The 20,531-nt window shown below is 40.9% G+C and overlaps 1 gene segment (V, D, J or C); it reads right to left on the bottom strand.

Moving 5' to 3' along the window:
* Positions 1-20,531, bottom strand: part of LOC134497077 (T-cell receptor alpha chain constant-like) — a 58,371-nt gene that overhangs the window by 16,954 nt on the left and 20,886 nt on the right. The window contains 1 exon segment of the C gene segment in view: positions 17,555-17,643. Coding sequence covers positions 17,555-17,643 — 89 coding nt within the window.

Here is a 20,531-nt window from a genome sequence, read left to right as displayed (position 1 = left end):
TGCAAAGGTTGGAGATTTGAATCCAGCAGAAGCTTGTGTAAAAGGGGTGCTGCTGAGCATAAGCAGAGGGCTAAAAGAACTCCAAGAAATTCAGTAGCAGACAGTCCCATTAAAAAGGAAATCATTCCTAATAGTTATCTTGGATGCAAAGTGTGGAGTTAGCTCAGCTCTCAGTGAATACTAACAGGCCTTCATCATGTTTGGACTAAAACATAGATTTATTAAGGAATATATTGGGTAGGAAATCTTCACTTCTATCTAAACCTTGGAAAGAGAGAAGAACAAGACAGAGAGAAAGTTTGCTAGTTTCTTCAGCACAGCAATTTATTTAATTAACAATCGACCAAGTGACAGGCAAACACATGGAAAGTATGTAAATAATTTCCCCCTTATTTATCTCTCACCTTTTGCCCTGGTGAATGCACCATTAGAAGACCTGAGAGACCAGGTTAGGGACAGATCATCACAGAGAAAAATCTCTCTATGTGGCCGCTCAGAGTCAAAAACATTTTTTACTGCTTTCAGTGAATAAATGTGAATGGAAAATGATGTGAGTTGAATTTAGGTCCTGTTGAAACTGATGGGGTCAGTGAAGCCTTGATTTAAATCCCACTGGTTTTAATGAGAGCTATACTTAGTTCCCATACTCAGAAGCCAAATCTATGCCTCTATACTTGAAATATGATCTTTGAGACCTTTGACTTTTAAGATACATACAAGTCACTTAGGAACACGCCTTCTGCTTCCCTGCTCACATGAATTTAACCATCACATTTATGAAGATCAGAGGCCAACTTTATTGACCAGCAGTTTGCCAGCCTGGCCTCGTTCAGAAAAAGCTAAGCAGGGTTGAACCTAGTTAGTAGCTATCATAGCATATCCTATGTAAACTAAACTGAAAAAGTATCCCAGAAGAAGGCAATGGAAACCATTGTAAGAGCTCAGGAGTTGAGTTTTACTCAAAGGAGACTTTAATCAATTTCTCACATTGATGACACGACTCTCAGAATTGAAAATGTTCATGATCTGCAAACTCTAGTAATGAAAGTTCAAGGAACCCAGTGAAAAAATGGGACTAAGATGAGATATGAAGAAGATCAAACTTATGACAGCAGGTACAGCAAACAGCCTTAGACAATGGACAATGAAGATACTGAAGTGGTGGAAAGCTTCTGCCATTTGGGATCAACCATCAACAGCAAAGGAAGTAGCAATCAAGAACTATGCACAGATTAGCACTTGGTAGGAGAGCAATGAAGGCCTTGGAAAATATATGCAGATACTGAGATGTATCTATTCCTACACGGTTCAGAACCATACAGGCAATAGTCTTTCCTGTGACACTCTATGGAAGCAAACTTTGGACTTTGAAGAAGCAGAATAGAAAGGGTATTGATGCTTTTTGAACTTTGGAGAAAACTCCTGAGAATACTATGGATTGCCAAGAAAGCAAACAAATGGACCATGAAACAAATCAATTCAAAATAACTCTTACTCAAGGAACAAATGACCAGGCTCAAATTATCATATTATGGACACATTATGCAAAGACTTAGCTCTCAAGAAATCTATGATGCTGGGAAAGGTGGAAGGAAAGAGAAAAAGAGGACAACCAGAAACAAGATGGATGGACTCAATTCCAGTGGTGATGGAGGCACTGTTGTAAGAACTGAAGGACCAGGTTGGGGAAGATCATCTTGGAGAATATCTACCTATGCGTTCACTAAGAGTCAGCACTGACTTGACAGAACACAATCAATCAAGATCACAATTAAAAGAGCAGCTACAGGAAATACTTGAAAAATGGCAACAATTTTTCAGATTTTATTTTTCAGAAAGAATTAATTAGATTGCTTCTCTTTCACTATCCTTCTGCCCTAAAACAACAACACAAAAGGATAAAACAATCCTTTGTCATTTCTCTTTCTATAAAAAATAATTTTCCATTGTTTTCTTTGAAATAAAAAAAAATCCTAACAGTAGAATCTATGTATTTACCTGAGATGCTTAAGTCTGAATAGCTATGTAAATACACAATTTCACTATTAATTGTATGTTTACCAATGTATTACTTTTCCTATTCCTTCAGCCCTCCAAATTCCATTCATCTCCAGCTCTATTTAAAAAAAATGAAAATTCCATCTTCAACGCAACCAAAAATAAACTAAAACTTACTGGGCATTACACTAAGTCTTGAGCCACTACCAAATAATACTTTGAAATCATTGATGTTTACTGTCACAGTTTAGACTGTGACCGAAACTTGGAAATGAATATATTTGGACTTAGCAGGATAACCTCTAAGGGTCTACAAATCTGTTGGAGACAAGGAAGTGTCCAAAGTGAACATGAACCATTCAATTCAATGGATAGCCTGATGATGGTGCAGAAGCCTACTTCACCCTTGAAATGAATGGGGCAAATTGTACAACAGGGAAGGCAAATTCTGGGTGCCATCTTTGTAACTTCTATGGCTGCTAAAACTGAGAACGGGATTGTGATGGAGGAAAATTCATAAACAGCTAAATCAATAATTAACAGCAAAATGCAGACATCACTAAATGGATGTTAAAATGGGGGGGAAGGGTACCTTCATAGAAAAATAACAGACTTACATGGCTGGACAATTAGTTTTGTCCCTGAACCAAATATTACCATCCTGTTTCCAAAATTCACACAGTGGTTTCTGGTTTAGCACAAACATATGCAAGCCTATGGATATGGCTGGTTAGATCAGAGAAGCCAACAGCAAATGCACATTTTAAAGGAAGCTGGTCATTATCGTAAAGTGGATAAGTAATTTACAACAGTTTCCAAAGTTGACCATATCTCTTTCACTGACAGCAGAGTAGATTCTCCTCCTTGCTTATGGACCAGCATAGGTCTGTCTACAAAGGAAGAATCAGCTGTACTAACTATCCAGCGACTAAGTCACAGCTGTCACCATGATTAAAGGGACAAAATTATGGGGTTTTAGATTATGTTGAGAACCAGAGGAAAGAACTAGGACCAGAATGAATGAATTTGTCATACTTCAGGTCTTCCAAAAGAGTTGAAAATCTAGTAGCTGTAAACATTTGAAAAGGGCAGTTGTTACCTAAGGATGGGGGAACACTGGGTAGAACTATCAATTAGGAAAAGAGTGTTTCATCATTGGTTGTCTTCAGAACTCTCTAGAAGTTCATGCCCCATCTCTCTCTTTCTCTCTCTCCAAAGTAACCATGTCATGATATCATTATTCCATCCTCCATGAATGAAGTTTAATTATTTTATGCCTGGAAGCTGAAAATCCTAGAAGTACCCCTCATAATTCCCCAAAGGGGGAACAAAAATTATAAATTTATATTAAAAAAATTGTCATCTTCACACCCCAACAACTTATAAAGCCACAATACAGTTGGGGATCTAGCATATTAGGAAACAGAACTGAATTATCAAAGAGTTTGATTATTTGCCAGGTTAGGACGGGGTTGTGTGAACCCAGACATGGATCAACCGATGGCTTAATAGTGTTGACTTGGGGGGGGGGGCAACATTTCAAATCAAAGTCATTTTTGCTAAACTGGAAATGGTGAGACCAGAACTGAATCTGGAATTTTCTGCCAAGCAGGCTCCTCCAGATGCCACTAAGTGTCCTAATATTGAGGCAGGAGGAACTGGTGTGAGCAAAGAAAGCACCCTCCTGCGCTGACCACAATGGCAAGAATAAAGGGCTAAAACTTACTTGGCATTACAACCAGCCTAGTCCCACTTCCAAAGATGACCTTATTGTAGCCACCGGTAGACACAATGCTTTCTGCCTTGACAAGAACATGTCTTCCTATTTCTATCAGTAATTGTAACTCGCTTTTGAAAAGCTAACCATCTAGATATTAGGATTAAAATGTCGAGGACTGCAGCTACTGAAAATCTGAAGCAACTTTTGGACAAGACATTACATTCCAGGACACAGTTTTCTGGTGTTTTCCAGTTTTTACATTTGAAATTGCCCAGAATCCTTGGCATTAAGTCATCCCAAATTGGGGAATAATGGGGAAATAGTAGCACTGCCCTGGGACTTTGCCATTGGAAAGAAATACTTCAGGCATGAATAGCAGGAGAGGGAAGCACAGAGGACACACTCACAGGGTAAGACCTGCAGCTTTGTCCCAGGTCCAAGCGTAAACTTGGTCCCATAACTGCCACAGTGATGTTTGCCTTGGCACAAAGTCTTACAGGGATGCAGCTGGGACTGTCCCCATCCAGAGAACATGCTTTTCGTAAGGGCCGTTCTTCTAGGATGAGGCAATGCCCCCAATGCTTTCCCAGCTTTCAGCATCCGCAGGATTTCCTTAAACCTCAGATTGCAAACTTGCTTGCTCTTTCTGTTTGTTCCTTCTCTCCATAGTCCAGAGAATCTCAAAATTCAAGATAGCATCCATACTCTCCCATGGACCCCTGTACCTTCCCCAAACCCTGTGTGGTAGGCTAGGCTGAGGGAGAAAGGCAGGTGGTAACAAGCTGATATATGAAGTGGTGAGTTCTCCTTCACTAGAAGTTTTCAGACCAATGCTGGGTGGTCCTTAATCTGAGATACTCTAACAAATCTGGCACTGGGTAAGGGCTTGGCTGAGACGATCTCTTAGCTACTTTTCCAACTTTTGGCTTCCATGAGAATTAGCCCAAGCCATAAGTGAATTTCAGAGTTGAGACTCTCCAGCAGCAATTCAGCCTTTCCAACCACTACCCAAGGAGCTTAAAGGATTCCTGGAAAGAGAAAACATCAACCATCTCTCTGAATCCATCACCCTATTTTTCTGGGGTCATCTTCTTCATATCAAGGAAACTCTTTTTATCTGAGGTGACCAATAACTGGTTCATAGTTACTGAACAAGGTATGGAAACTAACAGACCTGTAACAGTAGGGGTAATTGAATATATGTTGGAAATAGATGGGAAAGAAAGAAAGAAATGTACCCTTTTGTTTTGATAATCACTGAAGACTGCCTATAAATGGGGGGTGGATGAGCAAGGAAAGCACCTTCTTGCACTGACCACCATACCAGGGATAACGGGCTAAAACTTACTTGGCGTTACGACCAGCCTAGTCCCACTTCCAAAGATGGGCTTGTCATAGCTACTGGTAGACACAGTGCTTACTGCCTTGACAAGAACATGTCCTCCCATTTGTAGGAACACATCTACATTTCTTCTAGAAAGCTAACTCTCCAGCCCTCAGGACCAAACTCTTGCAGATTGCTGCTAATAAAAACCTGAAATTAGATGGGAATTTATAAAATTCTTAATGTTTCCAGAAGCCCCTCGTTGTAGAAAGCTGAAGTCGTATCTTATTTGCATTTCCCATCTCCCCCTGTAATATGTCTTGAGAAAACCAAGATTTTTTCTTCATTTTGCCAAACCATCTAGGAAAAGACAAAAGGTCTCCACATACAGTACAAGCAGACAGAAGCCACAGAGCGAATACATAAATCAGTAATATGAGTGCACCAACTTACTTGGCATAATGATGAGCCTCGTGCCAGAACCCCAAGTGATCTTGTAATTCTCATTGTCCACAACATTACAGTCCCTTACAAAAATCCATCAAGTTCAAGGCAGACCTTGCTACTGATTTCGGTTACTGCTAACCTGGTCAAAACCCAATCAACCCATCAGTGATTCATCCTCACAATAACAATCTTCTCCCCCCCCCCAATATTTTCATCTGCCCAATCAATATTTTCCCTCCTACTCTCCAGGTTCCACTTTGAACTTAGTTCTTCTTCTAAATGCCATTTGTCTATTGTTGTTGGACACACAATAAAAAACTCCTTCACAACAGTAGTAGTACCTTGCTTTCCTAGACTGGTGTCCTCCTGATGTGTTGGAAAAAACTGCAATACTTCCCACCCAACCTGGGGAAGACTGAGGCTTCCTTTTGTCCCTGTGCTGACATGGAGGAGCTGATTCCATATACGAACTCTGAAGTTTAGGAACCATGAGAAAATGCCACCTATCTCCAGAGCATTGGTAAAGCTTGTTCCAATAAAATCATGTACATTATATTATCTAATTTAACTTTAATTTAATTTAATTTAATTAAGTTAAGAGTTTGATGTTTTCTGTATTAGGAAACCAGAATAATGCATACACTTTGAAAGACTTACCTGCAAGAACTCTTAATCTTGTTCCACTCCCAAAGACAACTTTCCAGTTTCCACCATAGTTTATCACAGTGAAACAAATCTTTTCATAAACCTCTTTTGTCCAGTGTGTTTCCAGTTGTTTGGGGACTGCAAGTCCCAGAAGTTCCAATCCACACCCATGCTGATGACAAATTCTGGGATTGGTCATCAAAACTGATATGGCCACAGCAGATAAAGGAGGCTCAATCTGGACCCATAGCTACAAGCTGCTTGTGTTGAAAGGATTGGGGATGGAGTTGAAGTCAAAGGAATCCCTTCCAATTAACTTGTTTCCAAAAACCAAAATCAGTGTTATTAATTATGATGAAATTGAATGATGCATGATAAACGTACAACGTGTGCAAAGAGGACTTTAGGAACCTAAGAACTCCCTTAGTCAGAATCAGATCATTGGTCATTCCAGCACACAATGCTCAGTCATTTTCTAAAGATCCAAGTAGTACTTTCTACCTAAGTAATTTTGGTTGAAGATCAAGCATCAGATCTTCTACCTGAGAAGGATTTTCTACTGAATGGTGGTGCTTTATTCCCTCCCTCCCTGGCTGCTTGTTGTCAAATATTTGATCTTTTCATTAGATTAAATTAGTTGACTTCTGAGTTGTGCCATATCCCAGATTTGCCAAAAAGATGCTATCATGTATCCAGAATCTCTTCCTGAGTTGTCCCTCTCTTGAAGGTGACTTTGCTGCTGCTCTCAAAGTGCTCATTCCCCATAATTCACTGTCCCCTCAAGCACTTCTACCTCTTAAGGATATTGGTTTGACTTCCCCTGCTTCACATCATGTTGAGGGAGGCTGAATTAAGAGCTGAACTGTGTCCCTTATTTCCCTCTTTAGGACATGGGAATTCCCTGCTTTAGGAAGTGGGGAATGATCCTCACTCCACCAATGTATCTGCATAATGCGAACAACTCCATCAATCCTTGCTTAGAGAGGAGAAAACATCCCACCAGTGCGTTCATAAAATTACTTACTTGGTACTACGTTCAGTCTTGTACCAGGCCCCCAAGTGAATTTGACATTATTACACAGCATGACAATCCTTTCTAAAAACCTATACTTACTGGACTAGTTATGGAAACTCATAGACTAGTAACAGTAGGAGTAATTGAATATATGTTGGAAATAGATGGGGAAGGAAGGAAGGAAAGATCTAGTTTTGATAATCACTGAAGACTGCCTTTAAATGCGGGGGGAGGGTGAGCAAGGAAAGGACCCTCTTGCACTGAACACAATACCAGGAATAAAGGGCTAAAACCTACTTGGCATTACAACCAGCCTAGTCCCACTTCCAAAGTCGACCTTATAGTTGCTACCGGTAGACACAGTGATTTCTGCCTTGACAAGAACGTGTCCTCCCATTTGTAGGAACACATCTAAATTTCCTCTAGAAAGCTAAATCTCCAGCCCTCAGGATCAAACTCTTGCTTACTCCTGCCCCATTTGGAAATCTGAAATTTAGATGGGAATTCTGAACACTTCCAGAAGCCCCTCCTTGCAGAAAGCTCAAGTAGCACCGTATTTGCATTTCCCGTCTCCCCTTGTAATATGTCTTGAGGAACCCAAGATATTTTCTTCATTTTGCCAAACCATCTAGGAAAAGACAAAGGGTCTCCAACACACAAGCAGACAGAAGTCATACAGCAAATACATAAATTGATAAGTGGACCAACTTACTGGGCATAATAATGAGCCTCATGCCAGGTCCCCAAATGAATTTGTCATTGTCATTGTCCACCATGTCACAGTCCCTTATAAAAACCCATCAGTTCCAGGCAGACCTTGCTACTGAGTTCAATTATTCTCCATCTAGTCAAAACCCAATCAACCCATCATTGATTCATCCTGACAATAACTATCTTCTCCCCCTGCCCAATATTTTCACCTTCCCAATCAATATTTTCCCTCCTACTCACCAGGTCTCACTTCTAGCCTAGTTCTTCTAAATATCTAGTTCTAAATTGGCTGTGTCTTCCATCTTGGCTTTTCTAACACCCTCCTAAAGAGCTTGTTTTTGGAAACAAAAAATATCAAGCATCTCTCCAAATCCATACATCTATTCTTCTGGGGTCATTTTCTTTGTACCAAGGAAACTTTTATTTTATTTTTTTTTCCTGAGGTGAGCACTAACTAGTTCATAGTTAGTGAAGTAGTTATGGAAACTCATAGACTAGTAACTTCTGTCCCTGTAAAATATTTCTTTGGGGGGATCTGGTTCTTCAGAGGTTTTAACCCACTCTGCTGTTTCCATTCCCATGAGTTAGAGAATTTCAAGAACCTTACTTCCTGTGCACCATGTGGAAAACATTCACATTTCTTAATGTCTGAAAGCTAACCTGATTCAATCTTATCAGCTCTTTTGCAAACTGGAAAACAATTACTCTTTGAGTAATGCACATTTCTATAGGGGTGAAAACACATTCTTCGCTCCAAAGTACTGTACAATAAAAAAAACCCACCATAAGAATGTTTAGATAAGAGAAATTGCCATTGAAAGCAAGTCTTGAGTTTTACACCTTCTGTTCTCAAATGAAATCTGACGCTGAATCTGGCTGAAATAGGAGTGAACCATAACTGAGATGGACAAGTTTGCACCTTCCTCTCTTGAACTTTAGAGATTGAAGTATCCTAGTACAAACTTGAACTTACTTGGTGTGACAATCACTCTAGTGCCCTTTCCAAAGATAACTGGATTGTAAGCATTTGAATTCTCACACTGTTTCCAGCCTTGACAAAAATATAGAAAGGCACACAATGATAAAAACTGTGCATATAACAAGGAGGCACCCACGTCTCCTTGATTTTACTACCCCGGACATTCCTGTTTATTTGATTGGGATTCCAGATGACTCTTTGTTAAGAAAAAGTCTCTGTTTTCCCCATTTTGACCTTAGCTCATAATGCAGCAAATCTGCCTGGATCTCCTGACCATCACAGCTTCCATCAAGGTGGAGAGTGATTTCTACCATTTGGACAAAGGAAACACAGGAAGAGGGCAGGGAGGGCACTAACCTTGGATGAAGAAATTCTCAGACTACGAAAGAAGGAAACCTCACCCAACCCATCTCTACAGACCCAGGGGGAAGAAAGAACATCTCAGTCCTGACCATTTCCATGAGACAGTCTGAGCCAAGCTGCATCCTCCAGCGTAACCTCACTTTTTGAAACAATGTTAAATGCAGTGCCACCCCTGTGATAGCTAGTCAAGTGTCGCCTGAAAAACTCTGTAAGCCTTGAAATTGGAAAAGGCCACAGATTCAAAACAAAGAAGCAAACCTACAGGATCCCTTCTCAGAGGATGCTTAGCCTAAACCCAGATTAACACAACATGATTCCAATTATCTCCTAAGATTTGGTCTCAGACAAATGAACTACATCATGGTGTAACCAATGTGCTCCCAGAATTTCCCCAATGCCCAAATAATATCCAATGGACCTTTGGGATCCTTCCCACTTCCCATAATCTGGTATGGTTCCTTAAGGAAAGTAGAGGACCCTAAGAATGATCAACCTGTCTACGAATCAGTAAACAAAATATCAAAATCACATGTGTCCTCCATACAGCTAATGTCTCATCTCCCTACCCTTCCTGATTGCTTAATAGTGTTGACATGGAGGACCAACAGTTCAAATCAAAGTCATTTTTGCTAAACTGGAAATGGTGAGACCAAAACTGAATCTGGAATTTTCTGCCAAGCAGGCTCCTCCAGATGCCACTAAGTGTCCTAATATTGAGGCAGGAGGAACTGGTGTGAGCAAAGAAAGCACCCTCCTGCGCTGACCACAATGGCAAGAATAAAGGGCTAAAACTTACTTGGCATTACAACCAGCCTAGTCCCACTTCCAAAGATGACCTTATTGTAGCCACCGGTAGACACAATGCTTTCTGCCTTGACAAGAACATGTCTTCCTATTTCTATCAGTAATTGTAGCTCGCTTTTGAAAAGCTAACCATCTAGATATTAGGATTAAAATGTCGAGGACTGCAGCTACTGAAAATCTGAAGCATCTTTTGGACAAGACATTACATTCCAGGACACAGTTTTCTGGTGTTTTCCAGTTTTTACATTTGAAATTGCCCAGAATCCTTGGCATTAAGTCATCCCAAATTGGGGAATAATGGGGAAATAGTAGCACTGCCCTGGGACTTTGCCATTGGAAAGAAATACTTCAGGCATGAATAGCAGGAGAGGGAAGCACAGAGGACACACTCACAGGGTAAGACCTGCAGCTTTGTCCCAGGTCCAAGCGTAAACTTGGTCCCATAACTGCCAGAGTGATGTTTGCCTTGGCACAAAGTCTTACAGGGACGCAGCTGGGACTGTCCCCATCCAGAGAACATGCTTTTCGTAAGGGCCGTTCTTCTAGGATGAGGCAATGCCCCCAATGCTTTCCCAGCTTTCAGCATCCGCAGGATTTCCTTAAACCTCAGATTGCAAACTTGCTTGCTCTTTCTGTTTGTTCCTTCTCTCCATAGTCCAGAGAATCTCAAAATTCAAGATAGCATCCGTACTCTCCCATGGACCCCTGTACCTTCCCCAAACCCTGTGTGGTAGGCTAGGCTGAGGGAGAAAGGCAGGTGGTAACAAGCTGATATATGAAGTGGTGAGTTCTCCTTCACTAGAAGTTTTCAGACCAATGCTGGGTGGTCCTTAATCTGAGATACTCTAACAAATCTGGCACTGGGTAAGGGCTTGGCTGAGACGATCTCTTAGCTACTTTTCCAACTTTTGGCTTCCATGAGAATTAGCCCAAGCCATAAGTGAATTTCAGAGCTGAGACTCTCCAGCAGCAATTCAGCCTTTCCAACCACTACCCAAGGAGCTTAAAGGATTCCTGGAAAGAGAAAACATCAACCATCTCTCTGAATCCATCACCCTATTTTTCTGGGGTCATCTTCTTCATATCAAGGAAACTCTTTTTATCTGAGGTGACCAATAACTGGTTCATAGTTACTGAACAAGGTATGGAAACTAACAGACCTGTAACAGTAGGGGTAATTGAATATATGTTGGAAATAGATGGGAAAGAAAGAAAGAAATGTACCCTTTTGTTTTGATAATCACTGAAGACTGCCTATAAATGGGGGGTGGATGAGCAAGGAAAGCACCTTCTTGCACTGACCACCATACCAGGGATAACGGGCTAAAACTTACTTGGCGTTACGACCAGCCTAGTCCCACTTCCAAAGATGGGCTTGTCATAGCTACTGGTAGACACAGTGCTTACTGCCTTGACAAGAACATGTCCTCCCATTTGTAGGAACACATCTACATTTCTTCTAGAAAGCTAACTCTCCAGCCCTCAGGACCAAACTCTTGCAGATTGCTGCTAATAAAAACCTGAAATTAGATGGGAATTTATAAAATTCTTAATGTTTCCAGAAGCCCCTCGTTGTAGAAAGCTGAAGTCGTATCTTATTTGCATTTCCCATCTCCCCCTGTAATATGTCTTGAGAAAACCAAGATTTTTTCTTCATTTTGCCAAACCATCTAGGAAAAGACAAAAGGTCTCCACATACAGTACAAGCAGACAGAAGCCACAGAGCGAATACATAAATCAGTAATATGAGTGCACCAACTTACTTGGCATAATGATGAGCCTCGTGCCAGAACCCCAAGTGATCTTGTAATTCTCATTGTCCACAACATTACAGTCCCTTACAAAAATCCATCAAGTTCAAGGCACACCTTGCTACTGATTTCGGTTACTGCTAACCTGGTCAAAACCCAATCAACCCATCAGTGATTCATCCTCACAATAACAATCTTCTCCCCCCCCCCCCCAATATTTTCATCTGCCCAATCAATATTTTCCCTCCTACTCTCCAGGTTCCACTTTGAACTTAGTTCTTCTTCTAAATACCATTTTTCTATTGTTGTTGGACACACAATAAAAAAACTCCTTCACAACTGTAGTAGTACCTTGCTTTCCTAGACTGGTGTCCTCCTGATGTGTTGGAAAAAACTGCAATACTTCCCACCCAACCTGGGGAAGACTGAGGCTTCCTTTTGTCCCTGTGCTGACATGGAGGAGCTGATTCCATATACGAACTCTGAAGTTTAGGAACCATGAGAAAATGCCACCTATCTCCAGAGCATTGGTAAAGCTTGTTCCAATAAAATCATGTACATTATATTATCTAATTTAACTTTAATTTAATTTAATTAAGTTAAGAGTTTGATGTTTTCTGTATTAGGAAACCAGAATAATGCATACACTTTGAAAGACTTACCTGCAAGAACTCTTAATCTTGTTCCACTCCCAAAGACAACTTTCCAGTTTCCACCATAGTTTATCACAGTGAAACAAATCTTTTCATAAACCTCTTTTGTCCAGTGTGTTTCCAGTTGTTTGGGGACTGCAAGTCCCAGAAGTTCCAATCCACACCCATGCTGATGACAAATTCTGGGATTGGTCATCAAAACTGATATGGCCACAGCAGATAAAGGAGGCTCAATCTGGACCCATAGCTACAAGCTGCTTGTGTTGAAAGGATTGGGGATGGAGTTGAAGTCAAAGGAATCCCTTCCAATTAACTTGTTTCCAAAAACCAAAATCAGTGTTATTAATTATGATGAAATTGAATGATGCATGATAAACGTACAACGTGTGCAAAGAGGACTTTAGGAACCTAAGAACTCCCTTAGTCAGAATCAGATCATTGGTCATTCCAGCACACAATGCTCAGTCATTTTCTAAAGATCCAAGTAGTACTTTCTACCTAAGTAATTTTGGTTGAAGATCAAGCATCAGATCTTCTACCTGAGAAGGATTTTCTACTGAATGGTGGTGCTTTATTCTCTCCCTCCCTGGCTGCTTGTTGTCAAATATTTGATCTTTTCATTAGATTAAATTAGTTGACTTCTGAGTTGTGCCATATCCCAGATTTGCCAAAAAGATGCTATCATGTATCCAGAATCTCTTCCTGAGTTGTCCCTCTCTTGAAGGTGACTTTGCTGCTGCTCTCAAAGTGCTCATTCCCCATAATTCACTGTCCCCTCAAGCACTTCTACCTCTTAAGGATATTGGTTTGACTTCCCCTGCTTCACATCATGTTGAGGGAGGCTGAATTAAGAGCTGAACTGTGTCCCTTATTTCCCTCTTTAGGACATGGGAATTCCCTGCTTTAGGAAGTGGGGAATGATCCTCACTCCACCAATGTATCTGCATAATGCGAACAACTCCATCAATCCTTGCTTAGAGAGGAGAAAACATCCCACCAGTGCATTCATAAAATTACTTACTTGGTACTACGTTCAGTCTTGTACCAGGCCCCCAAGTGAATTTGACATTATTACACAGCATGACAATCCTTTCTAAAAACCTATACTTACTGGACTAGTTATGGAAACTCATAGACTAGTAACAGTAGGAGTAATTGAATATATGTTGGAAATAGATGGGAAAGGAAGGAAGGAAGGAAGGAAGGAAGGAAAGATTTAGTTTTCATAATCACTGAAGACTGCCTTTAAATGCGGGGGGGGGATGAGCAAGGAAATGACCCTCTTGCACTGACAAAATGGCTTGAATAAAGGGCTAAAACTTACTTGGCATTACGACCAGCCTAGTCCCACTTCCAAAGTCGACCTTATAGTTGCTACCGGTAGACACAGTGATTTCTGCCTTGACAAGAACGTGTCCTCCCATTTGTAGGAACACATCTAAATTTCCTCTAGAAAGCTAAATCTCCAGCCCTCAGGATCAAACTCTTGCTTACTCCTGCCCCATTTGGAAATCTGAAATTTAGATGGGAATTCTGAACACTTCCAGAAGCCCCTCCTTGCAGAAAGCTCAAGTAGCACCGTATTTGCATTTCCCGTCTCCCCTTGTAATATGTCTTGAGGAACCCAATATATTTTCTTCATTTTGCCAAACCATCTAGGAAAAGACAAAGGGTCTCCAACACACAAGCAGACAGAAGTCATACAGCAAATACATAAATTGATAAGCGGACCAACTTACTGGGCATAATAATGAGCCTCATGCCAGGTCCCCAAATGAATTTGTAATTGTCATTGTCCACCATGTCACAGTCCCTTATAAAAACCCATCAGTTCCAGGCAGACCTTGCTACTGATTTCTATTACTGTCCATCTGATCAAAACCCAATCAACCCATCAGTGATTCATCCTGACAATAACTATCTTCTCCCCCTGCCCAATATTTTCACCTTCCCAATCAATATTTTCCCTCCTACTCACCAGGTCTCACTTCTAGCCTAGTTCTTCTAAATATCTAGTTCTAAATTGGCTGTGTCTTCCATCTTGGCTTTTCTAACACCGTCCTAAAGAGCTTGTTTTTGGAAACAAAAAATATCAAGCATCTCTCCAAATCCATACATCTATTCTTCTGGGGTCATTTTCTTTGTACCAAGGAAACTTTTATTTTATTTTTTTTTCCTGAGGTGAGCACTAACTAGTTCATAGTTAGTGAAGTAGTTATGGAAACTCATAGACTAGTAACTTTTGTCCCTGTAAAATATTTCTTTGGGGGGATCTGGTTCTTCAGAGGTTTTAACCCACTCTGCTGTTTCCATTCCCATGAGTTAGAGAATTTCAAGAACCTTACTTCCTGTGCACCATGTGGAAAACATTCACATTTCTTAATGTCTGAAAGCTAACCTGATTCAATCTTATCAGCTCTTTTGCAAACTGGAAAACAATTACTCTTTGAGTAATGCACATTTCTATAGGGGTGAAAACACATTCTTCGCTCCAAAGTACTGTACAATAAAAAAAACCCACCATAAGAATGTTTAGATAAGAGAAATTGCCACTGAAAGCAAGTCTTGAGTTTTACACCTTCTGTTCTCAAATGAAATCTGACGCTGAATCTGGCTGAAATAGGAGTGAACCATAACTGAGATGGACAAGTTTGCACCTTCCTCTCTTGAACTTTAGAGATTGAAGTATCCTAGTACAAACTTGAACTTACTTGGTGTGACAATCACTCTAGTGCCCTTTCCAAAGATAACTGGATTGTAAGCATTTGAATTCTCACACTGTTTCCAGCCTTGACAAAAATATAGAAAGGCACACAATGATAAAAACTGTGCATATAACAAGGAGGCACCCACGTCTCCTTGATTTTACTACCCCGGACATTCCTGTTTATTTGATTGGGATTCCAGATGACTCTTTGTTAAGAAAAAGTCTCTGTTTTCCCCATTTTGACCTTAGCTCATAATGCAGCAAATCTGCCTGGATCTCCTGACCATCACAGCTTCCATCAAGGTGGAGAGTGATTTCTACCATTTGGACAAAGGAAACACAGGAAGAGGGCAGGGAGGGCACTAACCTTGGATGAAGAAATTCTCAGACTATGAAAGAAGGAAACCTCACCCAACCCATCTCTACAGACCCAGGGAGAAGAAAGAACATCTCAGTCCTGACCATTTCCATGAGACAGTCTGAGCCAAGCTGCATCCTCCAGCGTAACCTCACTTTTTGAAACAATGTTAAATGCAGTGCCACCCCTGTGATAGCTAGTCAAGTGTCGCCTGAAAAACTCTGTAAGCCTTGAAATTGGAAAAGGCCACAGATTCAAAACAAAGAAGCAAACCTACAGGATCCCTTCTCAGAGGATGCTTAGCCTAAACCCAGATTAACACAACATGATTCCAATTATCTCCTAAGATTTGGTCTCAGACAAATGAACTACATCATGGTGTAACCAATGTGCTACCTGAATTTCCCCAATGCCCAAATAATATCCAATGGACCTTTGGGATCCCTCCCACTTCCCATAATCTGGTATGGTTCCTTAGGGAAACTAGATGACCCTAAGAATGATCTAACCAGTAAACAAAATATCAAAATCACGTGTGTCCTCCATACAGCTAATTTCTCATCTCCCTACCCTTCCTGATTGCTTAATAGTGTTGACATGGAGGACCAACAGTTCAAATCAAAGTCATTTTTCCTCAACTGGGAATGGTGAGACCAAAACTGAATCTGGAATTTTCTGCAAAGCAGGCTCCTCCAGATGCCACTAAGTTTCCTAATATTGCAATGGGGGAGGGAGGAAGGTGTGAGAAGGAAGGACCCTCTTGCGCTGACCACAATAGCAGAAATGAAGAACAAAAACGTACTTGGCATTACGACCAGCCTAGTCCCACTTCCAAAGATGGTTTTATAGTTGCCAGTGGAAGACAGAGTCCTTTCTTTTCCAAATGTAAACGTGGTCCTGTAACTGGCACAGTGATGTTTGCCTTAGCACAAAGTCTTACAGGGACACACCTGGGACCGTCCCCATCTAGAGAAAATGCTTTGCATAAGGGCCGTTCTTCTAAGATGAGGCAATGCCCCCAATGCTTTCCCAGCTTATCTGGTTGGGTTGGCAACTGTGGTGAAAACATGGCAACATTGCCCAATTTCAGGGCTGCCCACAGGAGGGGGTTCGAGAAGGGTCAGTTCCTGGCCACATTCATGCTACCAAAGCTATGCAGGTGAAGAAATGGTGGGGCTTCAATGGCTTTGTGGTGGCTTCCAAACTGACTTTTTAAACTCCCTCCTTGTGGATAGCCCTGCATACTTTCTGGGAGCCCCAGGATTTTGTCTCCAGCAATAATTAATTTTTTCCAACCACTACCCAAGGAGATTAAAGTTTTCTTGGAAAGAAAAGACATCAACCATCTCTCTGAATCCATCAATCTATTTTTGTGAGTTTACTTTCTTTATATCAAGGAAATTCTTTTTTTCTGAGATAATCAATAACTGGTTCATAGTTACTGAACTAGTCATGGAAACGAATAGACTAGTAACTGTAGGACTAATTGAATATATGTTGGACACAGATGGGAAAGAAAGAAGGACTTGGGGGGGAGATGGGCGGTGATAAAATTTGATAGATAAGGAAGGAAGGAAGGAATTTGTTAGTTTTGATCATCACTGAAGATTGTGTAAATGGTGGAGGGGGGATGAACAAGGAAAGGACCCTCTTGGAATGACCACAATACCAGGAATGAAGGGCTAAAACTCACTTGGCACTACGACCAGCCTAGTCCCACTTCCAAAGATGGGCTTTTCATAGCCAGTGTTAGAGACACAGTGCTTTCTGCCTTGACAAGAACATGTCCTCCCATTTTTAGGTTTTGCAAACCTAAATCTCCAGCCCTCAGGACTAAAATATAATGGACAGTTGCTATTGGAAATCTGAAACTTCTTGTGGAATTCTGTCCCTGGAAAGTACCTTTCTTTCAGCTTCAGATTCTTCAGAGGTTTGACCCACTCCTCCATTTCCATTCCCTGAATTAGAGGGGTTCAAGAATCTTACTTATTGTGCGCCCATGTGGAAAAGCCAATGACCAAATATTGGGAAGGGGGCAGGACACAAGAAGGATAAAGGGAAGGAAAAGCTGAAGCTTACTTGGGGTCACATCCAGTTTAGTTCCACTTCCAAAGGTGAGCTTATCCAAGGCAAAACTAGAGGCACAGTGCTTCCCTTCTTGACAAAAACTGCCCAAAGCAGGGGAACATTGAAAGGAAAGGTAGTGGGGATGCCCTCAAAAATGCTTGGCTTTTCTCCTGTTCACATCAACTAAGCTTCTTGGTGGGCTCTGGATCTGAGGGCTTCAATTCCAAATTTCTCAGCAATTCACAGCCATTAAGATGACCTTAGACTAACTGATGCACATCAAGAGCTGACGTGTTCCTCTTAGCTCTATCCTCATTATTTTAGTACCATCAAGAAATCAAGGATTGTGAACTTCTTGCACACAGAGGGAATGACCATAGTTAAGCAGTAGAGAAAGGGAGGGAGGGGGAATGCATGGATTTCTTGATTTCTGTTTCTGTGCCTTCCTACTCCCAAAGAAGGAACGTTATCTCTTGTAAGTAATACTGATTTTTAAAAACTTTAGAGGGAGGGGAGGAAACATCAGCTATGTAAATTTCTAAAACCATGTAGAAAGTATAAAGCAAAGTTACATTCACTCCAAAAAGGAATGGGAAAATAATATTTCCTCCATTTCAAAGCAGTGAAGTTGACCCACTACTCTTGTGTAACACCCATGAGCAGCCCGTCTACTGAGGTTGTCTGACATACCTGGCATTATGGCTAACCGGGTGCCTTGCCCAAATATCACTTTCCAAGAGCCATCTTGATTACACAGTATGAAAAGCCTTTACAAAAAATAGAAGGAGAAACGCAGCTTTTTGCTTCCCTTGATTTTGTGCCTTCTTAAATACACAATAATTAAGCACTTAATGAAGCTCCAAGGAGCAATCTGGAGTCTCTGATCTAGTATGCAAAAATCCAGGAAGGCACAAGATTGCTGCACACTTTCTCACCATCAAATGATCATTCAGATGTTTTCAGCCCCAATCTGATAGCCCTAGAGATGTGGTCTTTCCCTTCTCAAGGGAAAGACACATTTGCTTGTCCTGCTTCCCACCTGAAATGAAATCTAAACACATTAAAGGGCTCACATTCACATCCCATTATAACCATGAAGTTCTCAGCCCTCAGGTCCTCCTGTTGTCTCCCTCATAGTTGACAGATACCCAGGGACTTCCTCTTACTTCTCTTGCCCTCAAAACCCCATCTCTGTCAGGAATGCTCAGAAGCAGTCATGAACAGCCTGGAACTGTACACAAGAGATCTCTCTCACAAATGTACTACCAGTTGATATTAGAATTACTGAAAGCTTTTCTTTTGAAGACCTCCTTGGAAACTTACATGGATTAACCTTCAGCCCTGTGCCAGTTCCAAATAGAACTCTGAATGTGCCATCATTGATCACAGTGAAGTGGGTCTTTACATGAACTCATCATCTAAGCCAACTTTGATGAGAAGTCACGGTGAGAGTCCGGGTAATGGAAGGTTTAATTTTAGAAGTCCTGGGAAGTCTATCCCCGAACATCATAGCCATTAAATCTTGAAAATACGGGTATGAAATGAAATAACGCAGGTCAATTGTAGATTAGGAAAATTTGCTCAATGACCTTTCAACAAATAGAATTATATTTGAACCCAAACATGGATCAACAGTACTGATTGCTTAATAGGGAGGAAATGTGTGTGTGGGGGGGCATTTCAAATCAAAGTCATTTTTCCTCTACTGGAAATAGTGAGACCAGAATTGAATATGGAATTTTCTGCAAAGCATGTTCCTCCAGAGGCCACTACAATTTATAATATTTTTTGTTGTGGGTGGGTGGGATGAAGAAGGAAAGCACTTCTAGTGCTGAGAACAATAGCAGAGAAGAAGAACTAAAACTTACTTGGCATTACGACCAGCCTAGTCCCACTTCCAAAGATGGGCTTAGAGATGCCAGAGGAAGACACAGTGCTTTCTGCCTTGACAAGAACATGTCCTCCTAGTTGTATCTGCAATTGTAACTTCCTTTTGGAAAACTACTTGGTTTCCCCCCGTGTTCTATCCTTGGTATGACATTGATGGGCACATGAAGATCTGTAGAAAATTTCAGATTTACCAGGTTAGGGAGCTAAATGCTTTTAGACAGAATCCGATCATTGGCCAGTCTAGCTTAAAACTCTTAATCCATTTTTTCCCAATGTGGGCCCTCCTGGATGTTGGACGACAACTTCAATAATTCATTTCAACGTCAAATGTGAGACCGTCTATATAAAAAGCTATGGCTCTCCTACTGAATTATGGTTTTTTATTCTCTCCCTTGGGCCCTTGCCACAATTCCCCAAGGATGGTTCTCCAGATGTCTTGGACCTAAACTCCCATCCTTGCTGGCATGGTTAAGAATGATGGGAATTCCACCCTACATATCTGGAACACAGGCTTGTAGAAAGCTACCTTAATTCTTTAAGATTAATGGAAATTGCAACCTAAAGTAGCTGGAACACAGGCTTGTAGAAAGCTACCATAATTCTTGAAGGTGCCAAAATCTAGGTAAGATAACCCCTCTTCCACTCTCCTTCATATCTGGCAATTTATTCAATGTACTTTATCTGGTATTTACTGGAAAGGAGAAGGGGGAGAAGGGGATGTCAGGTCTTCAAGGTTATTTGGCCTTACAGTCAACCTTCTATTGGATCCAATCATGAAATTATAACCTTGGACACACACACACAGACACACACAAACACAAAGAGCCTCTTGAGAAAAGCGCATAATATTACAATATCCAGGGATACTGTAATGTAAGGTTTCCAAAGTACAATTAAATCATATCTTATGGCTTAGCACTTCTGCAAAACCAATAGTGAGTAATGCAACAAACCATGGTTAGTCTCTTATTTGCATTTCCCATTCTCCCTTTGTACTATGTCTTGAGGAAGACAAGATATTTTCTTCCTTTTTCCAAACCATCTAGGGAAAGACAAAATTTCTCCAACACACAAGCAGGCAGAAGCCACAGAGCAAAGA

This window comes from Candoia aspera, chromosome 4, assembly GCF_035149785.1.
Source record: "Candoia aspera isolate rCanAsp1 chromosome 4, rCanAsp1.hap2, whole genome shotgun sequence".
Lineage (NCBI taxonomy): Eukaryota > Metazoa > Chordata > Lepidosauria > Squamata > Boidae > Candoia > Candoia aspera.
Note: the sequence above shows the minus strand (reverse complement) of the source record. Positions and strands in the feature narration are given on the sequence as shown.